This window comes from Callorhinus ursinus, unplaced genomic scaffold, assembly GCF_003265705.2.
Source record: "Callorhinus ursinus isolate GAN/ISIS: 27379988/994484 unplaced genomic scaffold, GSC_fseal_2.0 scaffold23, whole genome shotgun sequence".
NCBI lineage: Eukaryota > Metazoa > Chordata > Mammalia > Carnivora > Otariidae > Callorhinus > Callorhinus ursinus.
The window spans coordinates 1,214,145-1,235,198 of record NW_027397085.1 but is presented as its reverse complement, the minus strand read 5'-3'; the positions used below and the strand labels follow the sequence as shown (position 1 = coordinate 1,235,198).

At 42.0% G+C, this 21,054-nt stretch overlaps 2 protein-coding genes across 2 annotated transcripts in view; one reads left to right on the top strand and one right to left on the bottom strand.

Moving 5' to 3' along the window:
- The window catches only part of LOC141374854 (uncharacterized), a 130,624-nt gene that overhangs the window by 8,512 nt on the left and 101,058 nt on the right, over positions 1-21,054 (bottom strand). Inside the window, exon 4 of the mRNA XM_073905268.1 lies at positions 394-568. Within this exon, the coding sequence (XP_073761369.1) occupies positions 394-568 (175 nt within the window). The remainder of the gene's footprint in view (positions 1-393; positions 569-21,054) is intronic.
- The window catches only part of LOC112839660 (betaine--homocysteine S-methyltransferase 1), a 14,786-nt gene continuing 1,887 nt past the window's right edge, over positions 8,156-21,054 (top strand). The window contains exons 1-5 of the mRNA XM_073905267.1: positions 8,156-8,308; positions 10,491-10,623; positions 15,803-15,921; positions 17,240-17,431; positions 17,800-17,949. Coding sequence (XP_073761368.1) covers positions 8,276-8,308; positions 10,491-10,623; positions 15,803-15,921; positions 17,240-17,431; positions 17,800-17,949 — 627 coding nt within the window. The 5' untranslated portion in view covers positions 8,156-8,275. The remainder of the gene's footprint in view (positions 8,309-10,490; positions 10,624-15,802; positions 15,922-17,239; positions 17,432-17,799; positions 17,950-21,054) is intronic.

Genomic DNA, 21,054 nt, shown 5'->3' with positions numbered 1-21,054 from the left:
ATTGTTTAATGGGTGTTGAATTTCAGTTTGGGAAGATTAAAAAAGTTCTAGAAATGGATGGTGGTGATGGTTACATAATAATGTGAGTGTACTTAATGCCACTGAACTGTACACATGGAAATGGGTAAAATGGCACATTTTATGCCAAGTATATCTTACCACAATTAAAAAAAAAAGACTCAGGAGAATATCTGCCTGGAGTATCTCAAGAGTTGTTATGCAATCAAATTTGGGGACTTGTACAATAAATTAATACTAATAAGCACCCAGAATTAGTTCCCCTATTTGACACTTTAAGGAGCTTCAGGCCAGAATTTCAAGCCACAGCTGCACACCAATAGGACCCTTCTCTGGTGCCACCCGACTCATCCTGCTTGTGGCCCAAAGACTCACCTGGGCAGATGTGACCTCTGTTCCCATTGGCAAATGACCAAAAATGTAAGAGAGGTAACATCCTCAAAGCAACCCTCAATTGCTTGGGGAACAGATCCAGTGGATTACTGCTCCAGCATCCTGTTCTTCCAAGTAGACAATTCCAACAGATATTCTGGATGATTCTCAGGAGGTCCTACAGAAGAGGCAATGCAACCCCATTGCTTAGAGTTAGCAACCTTTATAGGACACCACATATGGACCTTACCCCTTGACTGTCTTACTCTACCCACTTCTTCATTCAGGCTGCCTCAAGTCATGTCCCAGATAATCTTCCTGAAACCAAAACCATATCTCAAAAGCCTAATTAAAAACATTATGATCTTAATTTTACATTAATTTTTAAAATATTTTATAGCTTATCAGTTTTTTTAAAGATATAAGCAATCCCTAGTTGTGTTCTAAAGTGTGTTTACAAATTTATAAATATTTTGAGACTTTGAACATATTTTCCTACTTCGGAATGTGACTGGGCTCCCAAACCAGCACGAAGTTCCTACTCTGGGAGAAGTGGGAAGGAGTGGTTGGGGAAGGATTTACTAGGGAAAACTTTGACCTAAATCTTAAAGAATAACCAACAATTCAAGGACAGGAAGCCCATTGGGGGTGGAAGAACAACAGAACAGAGCACAGTTTCAGCTTTCACCCCAACTCTATAGGGCCTAATACAGGGGCCAGCTATTTAGAGAGGGAGAGCTGGGGGCAGAGGAAGAGAGAGAAAGAGAATCTTAAGCAGATTCGAGGACCAGCACACAGCCCAATACAGGGCTCTCACAACCCTGAGATCATGACCTGAGCCAAAATCAAAAGTCAGTGGTTTAACTAACTGAGCCAGCCAGGCACCCAAGCACCCAGCTCTTTAAAACCTCACTATGGGGATTTCTGAAAGCAGACTTGGTAAGATGGAAAAGAATAACTTCCCTCTGTCATCCCCAGAGGAAGACTGTTGGACACGCAAAGAAAAGAAGCAAGATAGATTCATTTTATTTCAGAAGGAAATAAGACTAGATGGGTGGGCTGTTCCTAGATTTAACTTCTTTAGGGCTTTCTGCTTTCTGTGGCATAACAAACCAACCCCAGAACCATCTGACCCAACATGGGATGAAGGTGAAGGGATTATCCCTAGAAAGCAGCAATTTGAAGGAAAAAGGGAAGGAAGAGGGAAAATTCCAAGTGATGGCCATGAAAGGAGTAGAGGAGGAGCTCTGGAGGCCAAGGTCACCAGGTGAGAGGGGGCATTCCTCTGTCAATCACTTGCTGCTTAATTTCTTCTGGCTGGTTCAACAAGTATTTATTGAGAGCCAGGCACTATGCTTTCATCTAACAATTATTACTTACACCTAGAAATAAATAATAGACTTTCCATTAATAATTGTTGAAAAATAAGCGAAAAGAATAGCAAGTGCAAAAACATCATGTGTTTAGAACTTGTGTATTCCTGCACTATATATAAATTATCTAATTCAGTGAGTAAACTGAACTTCCCCTTCTCCCATCTACAGCCCAAATCTTCGCCAGGTAACATGCAATGGGAACGACATAAAGCCCAAGCCCAGCCTGGAGGGGCAACAATGAAACGAAGGCCAGAGGAGGCCTTCTAAAATGTATGTCAGTTGAGTGTGGGCTATACTTAGTGACTGGCTTCCAAAGAATAAAGAATAGAAAGGGGAAAACAGGAAAAACCTGGCAGACCCACCTGAACCAAATGACCAGGTTAGCATCACATGCTCAGGTGGGTATCAGGCGGCCCTGATACAATGGAAGGAGAAAGGCCCTTCACTTCTTTAGTATTTTTTCCCCAGATCCACTGCCCCACTCTAATCATAAGGAAAATAGCAGACAAATCTAGACCGAGGGATAGTCTACAAAATACCTGATCAGTACTCCCCAAAATTGTCAAGGTCATGAAAAGCCAGGAAATATTGAGAAACAGTCATGGCCGAAAAGACCTGAAGGGGACATTAAGAACTAAATGCCATGTGGTATCCTGGATCGGATTCTGGGACAGAGAAAGGACATTATCGGAAAAACTGGTGAAAACTTTTTAAAGCCTGGAGTTGAGTTAATGGGACTATACCAATGTTGGTTTCTCAGTTTTGAGAAAAGCACCACAGTAAGGTAAGGTAGTATCTTCAGGGGAAACTGAAACTGGGTGAGGCAGCCTGCTTTTAGAAATCTTCATAGCGGGGCGCCTGGGTGGCTCAGCCGTTAAGCGTCTGCCTTCGGCTCAGGTCATGATCTCAGGGTCCTGGGATCGAGCCCCGCATCGAGCCCCGCATCGGGCTCCCTGCTTGGTGGGAAGCCTGCTTCTCCCTCTCCCACTCCCCCTGCTTGTGTTCCCTCTCTCACTGTGTCTCTCTCTGTCAAATAAATAAGAATTCTAAAAAAAAAAAAATCCTCGTAGCTAAGTTCTCAAGAGCTGTGTGCTCGGGACGCCTGGGCTGCTCAGTTGGTTGAGCCTCTGCCTTCAGCTCAGGTCGTGATCCCAGGGTCCTGGGATTAAGTCCCGCATCGGGCTCCCTGCTCAGCGGGTAGTCTGCTTCTCCCTCTCCCTCTGCCTGATGCTCCCCCCTGCTTGCTCCCCCTGCTTGTGCTCTCTCTCTGACAAATAAATAAATAAAATCTTAAAAAAAGAGCTGTGTGCGCTCCTATTAGGACCTATCTTGAGGAGAAGATGAACTATCTGTGCAACTTTTCTATAAACCTAAAGCTATTTCAAAATAAAAACCATTATTTTTCAAAAAGAAAGAAAAAACATAATGGTAGGAAAAATCCTCCCACGGCCCCCAGCTCATGCAGGGTAACTGCCAAGTCCTTACAGTGGCCTGTTGGCCCTGTCAAAAGGTGCGACACCATTCCTGGAATGACCTACTCCCCATCCCTGCTTTGTTTTTCTCCAGGGCATTATTTAACCTTTCCTGACATATACATAACTTAAGCCATTTTTTGTGTTGTCTTTCTCCTCTCCCTACCTGCACTCAGCAACACACACACACACACACACACACCCCAGAATGTAAGCAACAGGGCAGCGAGAAATGTTGTCTCTTTTGTTCACCGGGGAGAATAAAGAAGGACTCGATAATTATTTGTTGAAGAAATTAATGAGTGCATGGGTCAATCAATCTCTTCTCCCTGAAAACCCTTGACTCTAGAACTCTAGAACTCAGTTTTGATTGTTTTAAGTTCAAAACTAAAATGATTACATGGAGAAAGCAAATGAATATTGATGGTCCAAAGTTAACTAGTCTTCTAGATTTACTAGAGAGATATTTATTCAAATGTATGAAATAATGTAGGTAGAAAGCTGTTCATTTCCATTTTATTTGAAGTGGCAAAGTCTGGAAATAATGTTGCTACCCATCAACAGGGACAGGCTAAATAAATCCTGCTACATTATACAATAAAATATTAAGGCATTTAAAAAAAAGAGGAAGCTCCTTGCCTATTAATGTGAAATGATTGAGAAGATATGTTAAGGGGAAAAAAAAAGCAAGCAAAATAAAGACCAGGGTCTATGGTGCACTACTGGTTGGTTAAGTGGGGGGCAAAAATGTTTATACATATTTGTTGTATGTGCATATAATATTTCTGAATGGTCACAAAGGAACTGGAACGTCGGTGGACTGCAGCTGGGTGCCACGAGGAACAGGATGCCCTTTTTTAATTTTTGAATTTTGGACCAAGTAAACATCTTACCTATTTTAATTAACTCATTAATTAAAATGAAATTACCTTTTAAAAAATGGATCTACACATTATGCAATGCTGATCTAACAGTCATTTAAAAATAAAATGAAACTGACACCCTGAAATAGCGTTTTAATTTTTTTTATTGTTTATTCTAGATCATGCTGGTATAGCTAATCTCATTAACAATTCATGACCTTTTGAATTTGGGGTACCGTTTGTATATAATAAGTACTGAATTTATTTTTCAAAATGAATTACTTTTATAATAAGAAAACAATTAGAGTTAATTCTGTCTGCCTGAATCATTCCCCACCACCAGTAAAATGACTGTATTCAAAATCTGGACTGGCTTCTTTTAGATTTTTTTAGTTTATTTAGTTCATTGGACTTTTTGTGGGATACACAAAAGTCCAAGCAGCTGTTTTATGTCATTTTTATTTTTGTTGTTAATTTTTTATTCGAGTATAAGATACATACACAAAACAGTACATATGTTGTAAGTGTACAGCTTAGTGAATATTCATAAGCTGAACACACGTGCATAGCGCTAAGATAAAAAAATAGACTATTATCAGCATCCCAAAAGTACACCATTCCCTCCTCATCACTCTCCCCTCCCCCTAGGGTCATCAATAATGTGACTTCTAAGAGGATAGCTTAGTGTTGCCTGTTTTTGTACGTCATATAACTATAATCTTATAGGATTGCCCTTTTGTGTCTGGCTTCTCTAACTCAACACTGTTTGTGAGCTTCATCCATATCGTCACATGTGGTTATAAGTGAACTATTTCGCATTGGGTACAGCACTCCCTTGTGTAACTATGTCACAACTCATTGATCTATTCTATCGCTGATGGGCGTTTGAGTACTTTTCAGTTTGGGCCATTTATGAACGTCCTATAAATGTCTTCTGAGGAATGCTCACACATGTTTCCACCAGGAGTAGAACTGCTTGACAGAGATATGTGCAGCTCTAAAAGACACTGGCCAAACATTGTTTTCTAAACAGTTGTGCCAATTTATGCTCCCACCAGCAGCAATGAGAGTTCCAGTCACTCCTCATCCTCCCCAACATCTCATATTTTCCATTTCAGCTATTCTGGTGCATGTGTACTGGTACCATTGGAAGCAGGTTTCTGAAAGTACCAGATTTTTTCCAAAATTCTTTAAGCTGGGTAAGTTATAAAAAAGTTGAACTGGAATTTAGAGAACCTTATTTTTTTATGGATGCCCTTTTTTACTCTTTGGGGTTCTTATTATATGCATATGTTAAGTTGAAAAATATATATGTTCCTATATTCTGAGGTTCAGAAGCTGGTGGGTAATGCCAATTTTGCTATTTAGAAATATGTTATTATTTTTCTATATCAACTGAGGGCTGTGTACTGGTAAGAATCTTAAAATAGACTAAAGTCAAGGACCAATTGACTCCAAAGAAGGTGTTTGAAACACTGTATGAATGAAACATTTTAAGGTTTATCGAATAAATAAATGGGGTTTTAAGCAGAGCAAAGCACCAGTAGAAAACAGAATGACAACCTCCATTTGAAGGTTATAAAACTGAAGACTCAGGCTTGGATCTCCAGCTCTAACCCTCCTTCTTCTCTTCAGGATTTACTTAACCCCAAACAGCTGTGTAAGAGGCCAAAGACTTCAGTGTTATGAACTCGGTCATCTCATTGCTCTAGCAGAGAACAGAGAACATGGGCAGCCTCCCAAGAACAGCTATTACAAAATTCACTCCCCAGGTGGTATGCAAGTGAACTTAGTCCTTTGGGAATGGGGCAAAGGAAGTTTAGAAGTCACACTGATAACTGCTCTAGCTTTCTGACTTCATATTCTTGAGTGCAAAGTGGGGGAGCCTACTTCACAGAGTAATGAGGGGTAAACAATGCTGTGTATGTAAAAGGCCTAATATAGCGCCTCGCACATAGTAAACAGTGAACTGTGGATATTATTATCTATTGTGGAACTACTAGGTGACTGAATTCTGTTTAATGGCCCTAACTGGGATGGGGGTGGGGAGGTATGATAGCAAACTGAGAAGCTGTGGAAAAAACAAAAATATTTCAACTGCCCATAAATTATTTTGGAAAAGTTAGAGGTGGACAAGTGTCTAAATAACTAAAACTTCCTATATTTAAATACAAATCCTGGGTGGCTCAGTTGGTCGAGCGACTGCCTTTGGCTCAGGTCATGATCCCGGAGTCCTGGGATCAAGTCCCACATCAGGCTCCCGGCTCAGCGGGGAGCCTGCTTCTCCCTCTGACCTTTTCCCCTCTCATGCTGTTTCTCTCTCTCTCTCTCTCTCTCTCAAATAAATAAATAAAATCTTTAAAATAAATTAAATAAATAAACAAATACAAATCCTTATCTATACATGTATACACTTAGATATGCGTAGAGTTCCTCTGGAAGAATAGGGAATAATGGTTACCTCCTGGGAGGAGCAGCTGGGGAAAGACTTTTTAAAATTTTGCCATGTGTCTATATTATCTACTAAAAATTCACAATTCATTTTTAAATTAAGTGCTAATGCTTTAAAATCTCTCCTAAGTTTTGCTAAATTTAGAACGGTGAAATTGAGAATGTCTGCGTTCCGCTTTTACTGTCAGAGCCCTGATACCGCCCCCTAGCGCCTGGTACCCACCACTACATCTACTCCCTGCCGCCACCGTGGGGCTCACTCTGAACCTGCTCTTTTCTCCAATTCTCATCAGGGTACAACTATTAAGTACTCAGTGCATTAACTAAACTATTAGCTACTTAGACAGTCCATTGCTTTAATGGTCGAAAAAGCATTGGGAAGGATGACATTACCTCATTCCTCATTCTTGCCGGGCAACTGAAACATTACATTATTTAAATTACAACATATGCATCCATCATTCTTACATTTTTTTCCCCATTTTCAACTTGACAGTTATCACAACCAAAAGGACTTTTCTACTTTCTCAGTTGTATCTCGAGTGCACATCTTAAAAATTAAATTTCTATTAATTCATCATTTGCTACAGTAATCTCCTTCTTTGCATATGTTGAAATGGAAGCTACTGTTGCACATACAAAATTTCCTTGTGTGCTTTTATTTGGGTAAAAGTTTCTGAACTCTGTTTCAAGATTTCTAGTTTTCCTCTAGGATACTTACTGTCATGTTGTAGATTTTTTAAAGTAATGTTTTTTATTATTTTAAAATCTATGTGTTCTCATTGTAAACATATTTTGGAAAATACAGTAAAATATAATGAAGTAAGAGCAAGCCCTAATTCCACCATCGTCAGACAACTACTATTAACATTTCTATTTCCTTCCAGTTTTTCTGATGCCTCTAGGTTTTTACACAGTTTTTGAACTGCATTTTGAAGTGTCTAAGGTCTATTTCCACTATGATATATAGATGTTAGAAGTCTGTCCTGGTTAAATATTGCAAAGCTATTCTTACAAGAAACTACTGTGTTATTAGAAACTGCACCGCATTTTTGGATATAAGGGCAGATGGTCATTTTGAACATACCCACTAATTCAAAGTTCCTATCAGACCCTTCTGTAAATGCTACATTTGTATGTCGTTGCACAATTACTGGTTGTATTTCACCGAGATCACACTTCAGACTGAATTTCTTTCAGGGCATCGCCTCCTCATTCAATAACCTTGTATCCTGGCCTTTGACAAATATTTGTGCATGAATGGAATTCTTAGGGGCCTCCTCTGGTGTCTTAAGTGGGTAATGGTGCATGATTCCAGACAAGAGAGAGGTAAATCAGGGTCGGGACCCCTTTATGCGGTGGGGGGTGGGGGAGAGATTCCGTGCGTAGGTAAGGTAGAAACGTGAGCGAGTGGCAACCTCAGTATTATCTTTTTCTTATTTTACTTGTCTTGTGTGTTCACCGATTTGAGAGAACAGTCCAGATCATCTCCGCAGGGCAAAGTTCCCAACTAGCCGCCAGGCCTCAATAAAAAACGCTGGGGAGGCGTGTTCCCGCGCAAAGCGCGCATTGGACGCGCCAAGGCTGGGGAAACCCACCCCGCGCTCAGCACACGGTATAAAGAGCCTGGCCGCGGCGGTGAGGCAGCTCCAGGCTTCGCTCGGGGTAACGCTCACCTCGTCGGTCCGCATCCGTACCTAGTATCCGTCTGGACACCTCGAAGATGGCACCCGTTGGGGGCAAAAAGGCCAAGAGGGTGAGTCTGCGGGGGGACCCGAGGGCATTCTCCATCTCAGCGGGGGCTCTGAGTCTCGGCCCACCGGCCCCACACCCCAGCCTCAGGAAGTGCAGAGGGGTCCTCGGAGCCTGGTTGTGACCAGAAGGTGCTCTCATAACTTCTCGGCAGGACTCCAAGGTGCCTCTGAGCTCCCCCCAACACCCCTGCCCATAGCCCGAGCGCGCCCTAGATCTACGTGACCCCGGACTCGAGGACACCCCCAGAACTCCAAAACGCCCAACATCTTCTGAGTCCCGCACCCCAACACGAGAGCACTCCCCGAGAAGTGCGGCTCCTAGACCCAAACGCACGACGTTTCTCCCCCACAGCGGTGGGACGAGGGGCGCCTTTGGGCGCGCCCCAACCACCCCGCGTCTGTGCCTTCGCTGCCATGCGCGCCCCTTTGCGCCCTCCGTGGGCCGGCCAGGGAGGCGCGCGGCCCGGGTTCCTACCGTTTCCCGCCCCCGCCCCGACGGGTGCCGCGGAATCCGGAATCCCGGGGCCGCCTCCCTGCCCGGTTCTGGCGTGCAAGCTTCCCAGTCCCGCCGCGGCAACAAGGCTAACGCGTTGGTTGGGCCTTGGTACGTTTTCGCCCACAGTTTGGTTTCTGCGATCACAACAAAATGTACCATTCAATCCGGGGTGGGGGGTGGCAGTGAACGGGCCCAGGGGCTGTAAGATATTGAAATAAGGGCTGTTAATAAGATTTAAAAACCAAAACCCAGCAGCTCCAGCACCTGATTAATGACACTCGTATCTCTTCCCTAGTTGGAATGAGTGTTTCAGTCCAGACTAGATTGGGGGGTGGATGGATGGATGGAAGGATGGATGGATAGATGGATGGAGCAGACAGACAGACTGACCGCCAGACTATGGTTGGGCTGGTGGGAAAAGAGGCATGGACGGAGGAGGGAATATACTTGACCCCGGGGTGTCAAAGTGCCGTGCCCCTGCCTGGCTGACAGAGGCCCCCAGGGAGACAGCAGGGGTCAAGGCCAACTGTAAGGACTGCTTATCCATAGAATAAGAAGACTAGCTTTCACCATTTTAGAAAGTGTGCTTAAGTATGCATTTGAAGCTAAACAATAAAACCTTTTCTTTTTTTTAAATTTTTTATTGTTATGTTAATCACCATGTAGTACATCATTAGTTTTTGATAAAACCTTTTCTTTTAATCCTTCTGTAGATATTTCTTCAAAGATAACATTCTCCCACCATATTCTTTATTTTTTTTAATTTTTTTTTAAAGATTTTATTTATTTATTTGAGAGAGAGAGAATGAGAGATAGAGAGCACGAGACGGAAGAGGGTCAGAGGGAGAAGCAGACTCCCTGCCGAGCAGGGAGCCCAATGTGGGACTCGATGCCGGGACTCCAGGATCATGACCTGAGCTACCCAGGTGCCCGCCCACCATATTCTTTAAAATACTTTAATGTGTTCTGGGGCACCTGGGTGGCTCAGTTGGTTAAGCTTCCCACTCTTGATTTCTGCTCAGGTCATGACCTCAGAGTTGTGAGATCAGGCCCTATATTGGGCTCTGCGCTGGGTGTGGAGCCTGCTTGGGATTCTCTCTTTCCTTTTCCTTCTGCCCCTCCCTGCTCATGCTTTCTCTAAATAGATAAATTAAAAAATCTTTTTTAAAAAATTAAAATAAAAAATAAATTTTTAAATTCTTTAATGTGTTCGGAAAGACCCCCACCCCCAGCACATGTATACACACATGTTCATTATGTGAAATGAAAATTGAAATTCTGATTGTTTGCCTTATAGTCATGAATTTATAAATACATGTACTTTCTGAGAATTCTGAAGAAATCCTACTTCTCAAGAATATGATAGCAAAAGTACTAAAAATAGAAAATTGTCTTAAAAACTCAAGTAACTCCAGACAAACCATGAGAGATGATGGACTCTGAAAAACAAACTGAGGGTTCTAGAGGGGAGGGGGGGAGGGGGATGGGTTATCCTGGTGATGGGTATTGAGGAGGGCACGTTCTGCATGGAGCACTGGGTGTTATGAACAAACAATGAATCATGGAACACTGCACCAAAAACTAATGATGTAATATATGGTGATTAACATAACAATAAAAAAGTCTTCCATAAAAAAAAAAACAAAACTCAAGTAACTCCTTTCCTTCCCCCTCATCTATAATTTTAGGGCATTCTAGAACGGTTAAACTCTGGAGAAGTTGTGATTGGAGATGGAGGGTTTGTCTTTGCACTCGAGAAGAGGGGCTACGTGAAGGCAGGCCCCTGGACTCCAGAAGCTGCTGTGGAACATCCAGAAGCAGGTTGGTGCATAGCTCTATTCTAAGTTCTCATAAAAGAGCACTGCAATGATGGTCTAGGAGCATACCATCAAACAGATACATTTACGGTACACTTCCCAACATCTATTATTGCCTGCTGGGCACTGTGCTAGGTATGTAAGGACAGATTCACATGTTGGATGATCACAGTGGCCCTCCCTGTTGCTGTCACCCATATTTACCTCTTGGTTCCTGCCCTTCACTGTAGGTGAGTCTAGAAGCTGGCTTGCTGCCTTCCTCTCTGCCCTTCCCTCCCTCACCTCTCTAGAGGACCTTGATGTCTGTGCAGATGGTCTATCCAGGACTCTTCCGGTCAGTGCCTTGATCTCCTCCTCATCTCCAACTGAACTTTTCCTCCATCCTCCACCTCAGCAACCCACTCCTAGACCTTGCCATCACCACTGTCTACTTCTGAAATCTTGATTACAAGGACCCCACTCTCTGACCACCACCTTCTATCTTTTCTGCTCACTCTAATTCTCCCACTCCTCAACCTCATCAAGATTTTCAGTCCTTCATCCCTTCCGTGTTAGCATTTCTTATCCATTCTCTCCCCATATGGTCATCGTACATCCTTACCTACAGTATGAATCACTGTCTTGTAGATAGGACCTCCTCTGTTGTCCATTTGCCAACTAGTTAAATCCACTGTATACTCATCCATCCTATTTAAATTCAACTGTCTACCTACCTTGCACCTGTATCCACACACCATATTCTCACTTTACTTTTTTGACCACAAATCTTTTATACTGAAGTGCCAAGAGGGGTTGTTGGGATGGCACATAAGGGAGATAATGCCGTCTTACAAGGCTTCTGTATCAGCCTAAACCAAGTAGGAAGCATTAATCTTTAAAAGGGAGAAATGGGCCACTTCTGCAGGCCCAGAGAGTTCAAGGGGGATCCAGGTTTTTGAGGTTCATGAGTGACTCCACCCATATGCCTTCATCCCAATCTCAGGGACCCAATTCTTCCTAATCAGGCCCTGACTTTGGCAATAAAAGGCTTGCCTGGTTGAGAATTCAACCTCTCTGACTCTCTGCTCCCTGTATAATTTAGTCCGGGGCCAGATCCTCAGCTTTTTCTGCCCGCTAGCTACAAGAGGTGAGTTTCTTTATATGCCACCCAGGAGACCATCAGACGTCCATACTTTGCCTTAAATTGGTGATGAATCACCCTTAACCTTTCATTGTCTTTCTCTAGTACGTTGGTCATACCCAATAATAGCCATCTGATTCTAAAGTCCTTATAATGACTGTTGCCTCTGAACCTCTGAAACAGCTGAGATACTGCACCAGCTAGTACATTCCTGCCTAAGGGCATCTCATTCCAGGTCACCACGGATGAAAGTTTTCAAACAGTTGTACTCCTAGAGCATGCTGGGAGCTCTATCACCCATCATGAGGTAGTTGCTCATGACCAGCCAGCCAGAAGTGGAGATTTGTACTCAGGAGTTTTAACAGGGAGTGCACTTATGAAATAGCACCTCGAAGGGAGTAGGGGAAGCAGGATTGGGCAGGGGGAGGCGTTACACTGTGATGCAGTTGTTACAGACGACTTGGCCAGTCCCTCAGGAAGCTCTGGAGGGGGACAGGCCCTTCAGAGTAGTCCCACATCGAGGCAAGGGAGCTGGATCTTTGCTCTCTTCCTACCAAGAGACCAAGCATTGCATGCAAACTATCAACTCTCCCCTTTCTCAGGAGAGGGCTTAGCCCTTTGCAAGGAAGCTCCCTTTGGCCCAGGGCACTTCCTAGAGAAGGTCTCAGCCCACAGCCATCGGTGGCCAACACTGTGAAAGCAGCTGACTCTTTCAGAGGAAACTGGAGGAAGTTCTTGGGAATATTATACAAGTTGAACAGTTGTCTTTAATGTTTATTAAAGAGCATATTTCAGTGAACTCAGTGATAAAGGCCAGAAACTAACAAAGCACATAAATTGACAGTACAGGTTTAAGATTAAGCAAACAGATTCTGAATCCAGACTAATTGAATCAAATTCTGACAGCCACTAGGCTGTGTGGTTCTGGGGAAATTACTCAGCTTCTCTGGGACTCAGTTTCCTCTTCTATAAAACTGAGATAATATTGACATCTACCTCGTAGGATTGTTATGAGATTTAAATAAGTTATATGTAGACTCGTTAAAATACTGCCTGATGCATGTACACTACAATTATTAACTATTATTAAATTCATTGTTTCTTCTCTTGGTAGTATCTTGGTTGTACTCATCCATTTCTGCTAGAGAAGTACAGAAATTTTGTGTTCAAATCATACTACCCCTAAATCATATTCAAAGTAAAAGAACTATAGTCATATATAGCCATGTATATAGCCTGGCAAATATACACAACTTTTATATTTCCAAATAAAAGTAGAAATAATGGGAGGGGGTGGGGGGATGGGTTAGCCTGGTGATGGGTATTAAGGAGGGCACGTTCTGCGTGGAGCACTGGGTGTTATAGGCAAACAATGAATCATGGAACACTACATCAAAAACTAATGATGTCATGTATGGTGATTAACATAACATAATAAAAAAAAAAGTAGAAATAATACTGTGTTCTGCCCAAAAGAAGGAAAGAAAGAGAGAAAGAGAGAAAGGAAGGGAGGGAGGGAGGAAGGAAGGAAGGGGAAAAGAGAGAATTCAGTAGGCTTGGAAGCTAAAAGAGCACTAGTCTTCAAATTTTCATTGCACCAGCAGTTTGTTAAAAATTATAGATTCCCAGCCTTCCCTTAGAGATTTGGATTCATTAGGTCTGTGAGTGGGTCGAGGAACCCACATATTTATAACTGTCCCCAGGTGATAGCAAGGTGAACCACACTCTGAGAAGCATTGCATTAAAGGGCTTTAAGGAATGCAATAGAATAATTAAGATCCAAGAATGAGGATTTAAAATGTATCTGCAATTTGTTTCTTAAGGTCTGCTTGCTGGGTTAAACTCAGTGAAATATTTCTTGGGTGAAACTGGTATTAACAATAAGCTACCTTGGTGGAAACTCTGCCACGTAAATAAAATAAGACTGTTATTTAAACACAAGCTTCAATTTTACAAGTCACATTTTTTTAAAGTTATACATTGGAGGAGCTCCAGAGAAACTGCTCTGATATTGATTTTGACTTTCTTAATACAGAAACAGCACATTTATCTCCTGGCCATCTGTTTCTTGAGTATTTGGGGCTTATTTGAGTGCACTAATTCTCCTACTAAAGTCTATGTCAGAAGTTGTGGTTCTTGCACCCAGTGGAATCAGCATAGAATTCAGCAAAGAATTAAGGTTGCTGGATCCGGGAGGGGAGGTTTGGGGGAATCTGAATTCATATTCATTGCGCCCAGGTGAGTCTAAGTTGGGTCACACTTGAGAAGCACTGCAGCTTTAAGAAGCATGGTAGAATAATCTAATCGATTAAGATCAAGGAGTTGGGCCACTACCCTCTGCGAAAATCTGATAAAAGGGTGTAAAATGCCATGTAAAACGTACATATGCACAATTTGCACACCATTCCACGGTTTTTTAACAGTCTCTGGAAATCCACCCAAGGACCAGCTGGGTGGACTTCCTGTTCAGAAACCATTTCCTCCTAGTGTACGGGGACCTCATCAATAGGCCCTTCACACTGCTCCAACCACCGAAACTCTGTGTTTGATCGATGAACAGAGGCTCCAAATAAAATGTCTTTAATGGGTTCTGTTGCTAATTAAAACAAGCTTGAAGCTTCCTCATTAGGCATGCTTTTAAGTTCCCTCTCAGAACTAGAGATTCCATGCTTAGAAACCCATTTTCTGGGGCGCCTGGGTGGCTCAGTCGTTAAGCGTCTGCTTTTGGCTCAGGTCATGATCCCAGGGTCCTAGGATCGAGCCCCGCATCGGGCTCCCTGCTCGGCAGGAGGTCTGCTTCTCCCTCTCCCACTCCCCCTTGCTTGTGTTCCCTCTCTCGCTGTCAAATAAATAAATAAAATCTTAAAAAAAAACAAAACCATTTTCTGAAATTCAGACGATTCCTGGCCTCACTGATTTGTTCATTTAAAAACCACACTGAGCTTCCTATGTTCTCTGCACTGTACTAGGCCCCCAGGATGCAAAGGTACCAGGCTAAAGGGCTAGGAATTCCAGTGTCCCAAAAATTTCCGAGCCTCTAATGTAGTTACTCCCAAATCTTTGGCTTTGAAAGGCCACTAAAATTTCAAAATAGATTTCAGGGCCTGATACAGGATTGCTGATTTCTTACTTTGTGCAGTTAATTCTCCTGAAAAAAACGAACACCTGCTAAGTCTCCCTAGCATTTCATAAAAAGAGCATTTTCCCAGTCCCTCGGAATGGTGGTTCTCAGCAAAATGGAAGATAAAAATCAGCTTCCAACTAAATTAGAATATCTGTGGATTTGACCCCAACATCCATTATTTTTAAAAAGCTTACAGGTTGTCTTAATGGGCAACCAGAGTTTAGGACCACTATTTTAGAGCAAAGGATAATCCCTTAAATTGAATATAATTGGTTATATGGGGGGGAAATGCCCCATCGTATTTTCTTTAGCCTGTGAAAACTTTGCCATTTGACACTTATCCATGGACCTCTGCTTAGGAGCCTTGTTCTAGTTCTTATTCCACTCTACTACCAGAATTATCTTTCAAATACACAGAGCTAATCACATCATTCAATTGTTTACGAAGTGCTGGTGTTTCCCCATACCTGTGGTCTGAAGCCTAGACTCCTTGAGATGATGTGCTAGGGCCACTTGTACTCTGCAGCCCAGCCTCCTCTCCAACTGCATCTCCTACTACTTCTCTGATACATCCTCAACCCCACCTGCGGCACCCCCAAATACCAAGCCTATTCCTGCCTCCTTCTTTTTGTTCAAACCCTTCCCTCAGTAGGGAATGCTTTTCCCCACCTTTGCCCAGCAAAAACATTAAATGATTCCTCCCCTGTGGACCTCCCTCCCTCTTCCCTTCACCCCACATCCATGGTAGAAATAATCTCTTCTTCGTAGCAAGAGCCCCCAGATCTACCTCTCATTCGCTCTCAGGATGCGCAAGTGCCAAGCAAAGAATGATATTTTGATAAGCAGATACTTTCATATCTGTTTATCTGGTAGCCTTTTGAAAGCATCATGGGTTATAAACTGATAGTAATTAATACCTTTCCTCATTCAATCTCCCAGTTCGCCAGCTTCATCGAGAGTTCCTCAGAGCTGGATCCAACGTCATGCAAACCTTCACCTTTTATGCAAGTGAAGACAAGCTGGAGAACAGGGGAAACTATGTTGCAGAGAAAATATCTGTGAGTAAAGCCATATCTGGCATTTTTAGAAGGGCATAGTAGACACACATGTCATCACCAAAGTTCTCATAGAGAAAAATGTTGAGTTTTTAGATACTACAGAAATGAGATATGTGTGATACAGGATTGCTGATTTCTTATGTTGTGCAGTTAATTCTCCTGACAAAAACGAACACCTGCTAAATCTCACTAGCATTTTATAAAAAGAACATTTTCCCAGTCACTCAGAATGTAGTTTTTAGATAATATAGAAATATGTGTGAATAACTCTTTTATTTTATTTTATTTTATTATGTTACGTTAATCACCATACTTTACTGTGTGAATACCTCTTTGAGGTTTTAGCTGGAGTCCCCAAAATTGACAGAAAGGCATTTAATGAAGCATATCGAAGAAGATATAGTTAATGATTAATGATTCTCCCAGTCTCCTAAGTTGCTGAGTGGGTATCCTTACAAATTCTTACATCCTTACAGTTTTTTAATGTGGGACAATGTAGGAGAAAGGTCAAAGGCACAAGGAAGGGCACAGTGACCCTGGAAACTTCCTGACTCAGCTATCAACTGTGTCATGTTGGGCAAACCATTTACCTACGCCATCAAAGTGACAATTTCTCAATCCCTATGATGAAAAAGAAGTTTGTTGTTTGTTTTTGTTTTTAAATGGGCTCCGCGCCTAGCATGGAACCCAATGCAGGGCTTGAATTCACAACCATGAGATCGAGACCTGAGCTGAGATCAGGAGTCAGATGCTTAACTGGCTGGGCCACCCAGGCACCCCAAAACAAGGGGGTCTAAAATTCCATAAGTCTGTGTGAACTACAGCACTGGGGTTTATCGAAGTCAAGTGTCAGTTTTTAATGTCTAAGTAATTAGAAAATACCGTGCGATGCATTTATCCATTAAGAAAATACATAATGACAAAAATTCATGAATTCTGTAGTCATTTTAATTACATTTTATTCTTGTTGATCTTAAGAGCAAATCATCATCATCACCACCACTATTTGCTAGGTATTCTTCTAAGTGCAGCTTAGGCACTGGAAGATACCAGATCCTTTTATGTAAAGATTTTTATCCTCTCACAGAGCTTTGGTATGTAATATCCTAGATACCATCATCATTTAGTGTTTTCATTACTATTATTGGTGGTGGTGTTACTGCAATTGCTCAGCTTGGTAAATTGAACTATTCTATCACTGTCATCTTCTAGAATAATCTCTCTATGGTAACATCCAACTGAGATGTGGACATTTGAATAATAATTTGGTTTCAATTCTGTGTGAAAATGTAGATATATCCCATTTCACCCATTTTAGGGGCAGAAAGTCAATGAAGCTGCTTGTGACATTGCCCGGCAAGTGGCTGATGAGGGAGACGCTTTGGTGGCAGGAGGCGTGAGTCAAACACCTTCATACCTTAGTTGCAAGAGAGAAACTGAAGTTAAAAAAGTATTTCAGCAACAGTTAGAGGTCTTTATGAAGAAGAACGTGGACTTCTTGATTGCCGAGGTAAACAAAGATATGACCAAAGATGAGACATACGCACTTAGTACATTTTCTCTACCTTGTGTTTTCATGAGGAGGATGTGAAATTAGTTGCCAATCATGGCTAGTAAATATCTAGTTTTAAAATCTTTTTTCCAATTTAGGGCTTCTACTGAATTTGATTCAGTTAATCTACTGAAGTGTTCTTCAAACCTTTTGACTGCAATTCACAGTAATCACCCTTCTATTCCATTTTAAAAAAATGCTAATAGGTCACAACTCAAAGTTTGAAGACCACTCATCTAGTGATAATTTTTAAGCACTAAAATAAGTTTTCTAATCATTTGGGGAGAAACAAGATAAAAAAGTATGTTAACCTGATCTTATTTCAGTATTTCGAGCATGTTGAAGAGGCTGTGTGGGCAGTGGAAGCCTTGAAAACATCTGGGAAACCTGTGGCAGCAACCATGTGCATCGGCCCAGAGGGAGATTTGCACGGCGTGAGCCCCGGCGAGTGTGCAGTGCGCCTGGTTAAAGCAGGTAATGATGGATTTTGACCAGTTTGCAGTTAGTGAGTCTTAAAAACTACATACAAATGTAGGTCCACCTATGAATCATTATATACTACTTTTGTTAAAAGGAAAACCATTAATGTGCTTTCCTAGGAGTGTTGATAATATCATTATTGACTCCTAGAGAGAAAAAAGTAAAATAAAGAAAAAAATATACACATACAGGGCGCCTGGGTGGCTCAGATGGTTGAGCGTCTGCCTTCGGCTCAGGTCATGATCCCAGGGTCCTGGGATTGAGTCCCGCATCGGGCTCCCTGCTCCTTGAGAGCCTGCTTCTCCCTCTGCTTCTCTCTCTCTCTCTCTCTCTGTCTCTCATGAATAAATAAATAAAATCTTTAAAGAGAAAAAAACAAAGAAAAATATACACACACATATACCAGCCTTTTGAAAGGGGCAACTGGACCTATGCTGAAGGTGTAACACCTAGAAATGGGAAGAATTTCGGTAAATCAAAAGGAATATGAGGAAACAGTGTGTTTTATTTTAGCCTTAAGTTGAGGTCTTTAGACAATAACTTTTAAGTCAGTTGCCTTCTTTGCCAAAGTTTCTTCCCTTTTCATAAATTCCTGATATGCTTTGCTTTTTGTAGCTGGTATAATAAATTAAAAAATTTTTTTGGTATCAAATAAGGGCCATGTAATTTATCTTTTTAAATAATTTCCATTCCTGGGGCGCCTGGGTGGCTCAGTCGTTAAGCATCTGCCTTTGGCTCAGGTCATGATCCCAGGGTCCTGGGATCAAGCCCCACATCGGGCTCCTTGCTCGGTGGGAAGCCTGCTTCTCCCTCTCCCACTCCCCCTGCTTGTGTTCCCTCTCTCGCTGTGTCTCTCTCTGTCAAATAAATAAAATCTTAAAAAAATAATAATTTCCACTCCTAACATTGTGTTTCATTTCAATTAGGGAAAACTCACAGACTATTTTCAAAGCTGCCTCATTTTTAATGCAAAGAGCTGCTCAGTGTCAGTGGAAGAGTCCAGCTCATTCTGTGGAACAGCGAGATTTTGATTGGCTATGTTTAATTTCTCATTGTTAGCCAACTCCTGATATTTCATGAAAGTCACTTAATATTTGTCATTAACAATAACAATTAGATTTAGGAATGAAAGTAAATAATCCTAACTTTTTACTGGAAATATAAAAATGTGGGGAGGGAAGAAGCAAGTTAACTTGTTTCAGAAAGATCAGAGGAGGCTTTCATCACCCCATTGTTAACCAGCAGAGATTCTTGGCCTGCATCAAGTTCTTCCCTGACTATTCCATTCAAGGTAGGTGGCCACAGTGTTTGACTTCACTGTACCCTATTTATATTCTTTGTAGCACTTGTCGCTTGTCTCATTTGTTTATCTCTTTAATGGCTGACTCACTAGACTATAAGATCAAAGAGGGCAGAGACTATGTCTATTTGGCTCAACTTTGAGCGCCCTGTGCCTAGCGCAGCACTTGGCACAAAATAGGTTCTCAATAAATATCTGCCTAATAAATCCAGTCCATCTTCCAATGCTAGCTCAAATTCTACGTCCACATTCCCTTACATGATCCTCCCTACCCCAAATGAACACGCCTTCCTCTCAGCAAATGTCAAATTTTCTACTTATACCACTCATTTGGAATATCCCCAGTTGACATTTTCTAATCTGTGAGAATGTTAGTAGAACGTTCTGTAGTGAAATACATTTAGAAAATTCTGTGTTAGGGGCCCCTGGGTGGCACAGTCCCGTAAGCAACCGACTGTTGGTTTTGGCTCAGGGTCGTGAGATGGAGCCCCACGTCAGGCTGGGATTCTCTCTCCTCCCTCTGTTCCTCCTGCTCATGTGTGCTCTCTCTCAAATAAATAAATAAATCTTAAAAAGAAATAAATAAAATGCTGTGTTAAACCAAGTTAAGCAGGTCTCTTTACAACAGAATTTCTCAGAGCCTTAGTGCTCACTTAGGCTGCACATATACTAAAATTGGAACAATACACAGAATTTCTCAGGCCTTTGACAGGTTTGTATATATTGGCAGTCTCCAAGAAAGGGACAAAGTAAATACCTACTTCCTAACTTAATTGATCATAGAGCCTTACTTTCACGGAGCAAACCTAGGGAAGCCCTGTGCTAAATTATGAAGTCCTTGGTGTCAGGGACTATGCCCTATATTTTTATTTTTCTATAGCCCCTTAGAAGGACCCTTATACCTAATAGACATCCAGTAAGTAGCCAACCTATGATTAATTCGTTAGTGTAATGAAGTCAAGCAAGGAAAGAGAAATGCTGGCAGCAGAACATCCAAAAAATAAAAAAAACAAAAGGGAAGGAGAAGAAAGAAAAAGGTAGTCAAAATCCAAGTGAAGATGTTAACTGAGCTGTTGAATGTACAAGTCTGGAACCCAAAGGAAAGGTCCGGGTTAGAGAGAGAAGTTTGGAGAGTTCTTGATATAGTTCATACTGAGAGCCCTGAGACTGGAAAGGAAGTAGAGGTGAAGAAGAGAAGATGGCTCACGGGAATCCTGTGACACTGCAGGATTGAAAGTTTTAGTCGTGAGTGGGGGCTCAGCACCTAACATCCAAAGAAAGCAGCCAGCAAGGTGGGAGCAACACTCAGAGAGCATGAGACACCAAGAGAAGGGGAGTGTTGATGAAGGAAGGGATGGTCCAGCAGATTGAATGCTGCTGAAACATGGAGTAAGATAAGAATAGAGAATCAGCTACTGGCTTTGGCAAGATTGAGGTCACTGGTGCTCCTGACCAAAAATAAAACAAACAAAACAAAAAAACCCAACAACAACAAGAAAAAACCTGATTCAGAAGAATTAACAGGAGGCAGGATTGGAACAAGAACAAAGGAGCAAATTGTACACCCAGCCCAGTGAGGACCGCTGAGATGCTTGCCACTGAACGCTGGATGCCATGACCTGTGGCATCGGCTTATCTGCTCCTGGAATCTGGATTAGGGATACTATTAAATTGGCCTGCTAAAAGGAAACATTGCTCCTCAAATGAGTGGTATGATAACCACGGGTGTAATCGAGCAGCTGGGAGTGCTGAAAAATTAGTATGAAAGACTGAAAAATTGACTTCTAATTTTTGCTTGCTA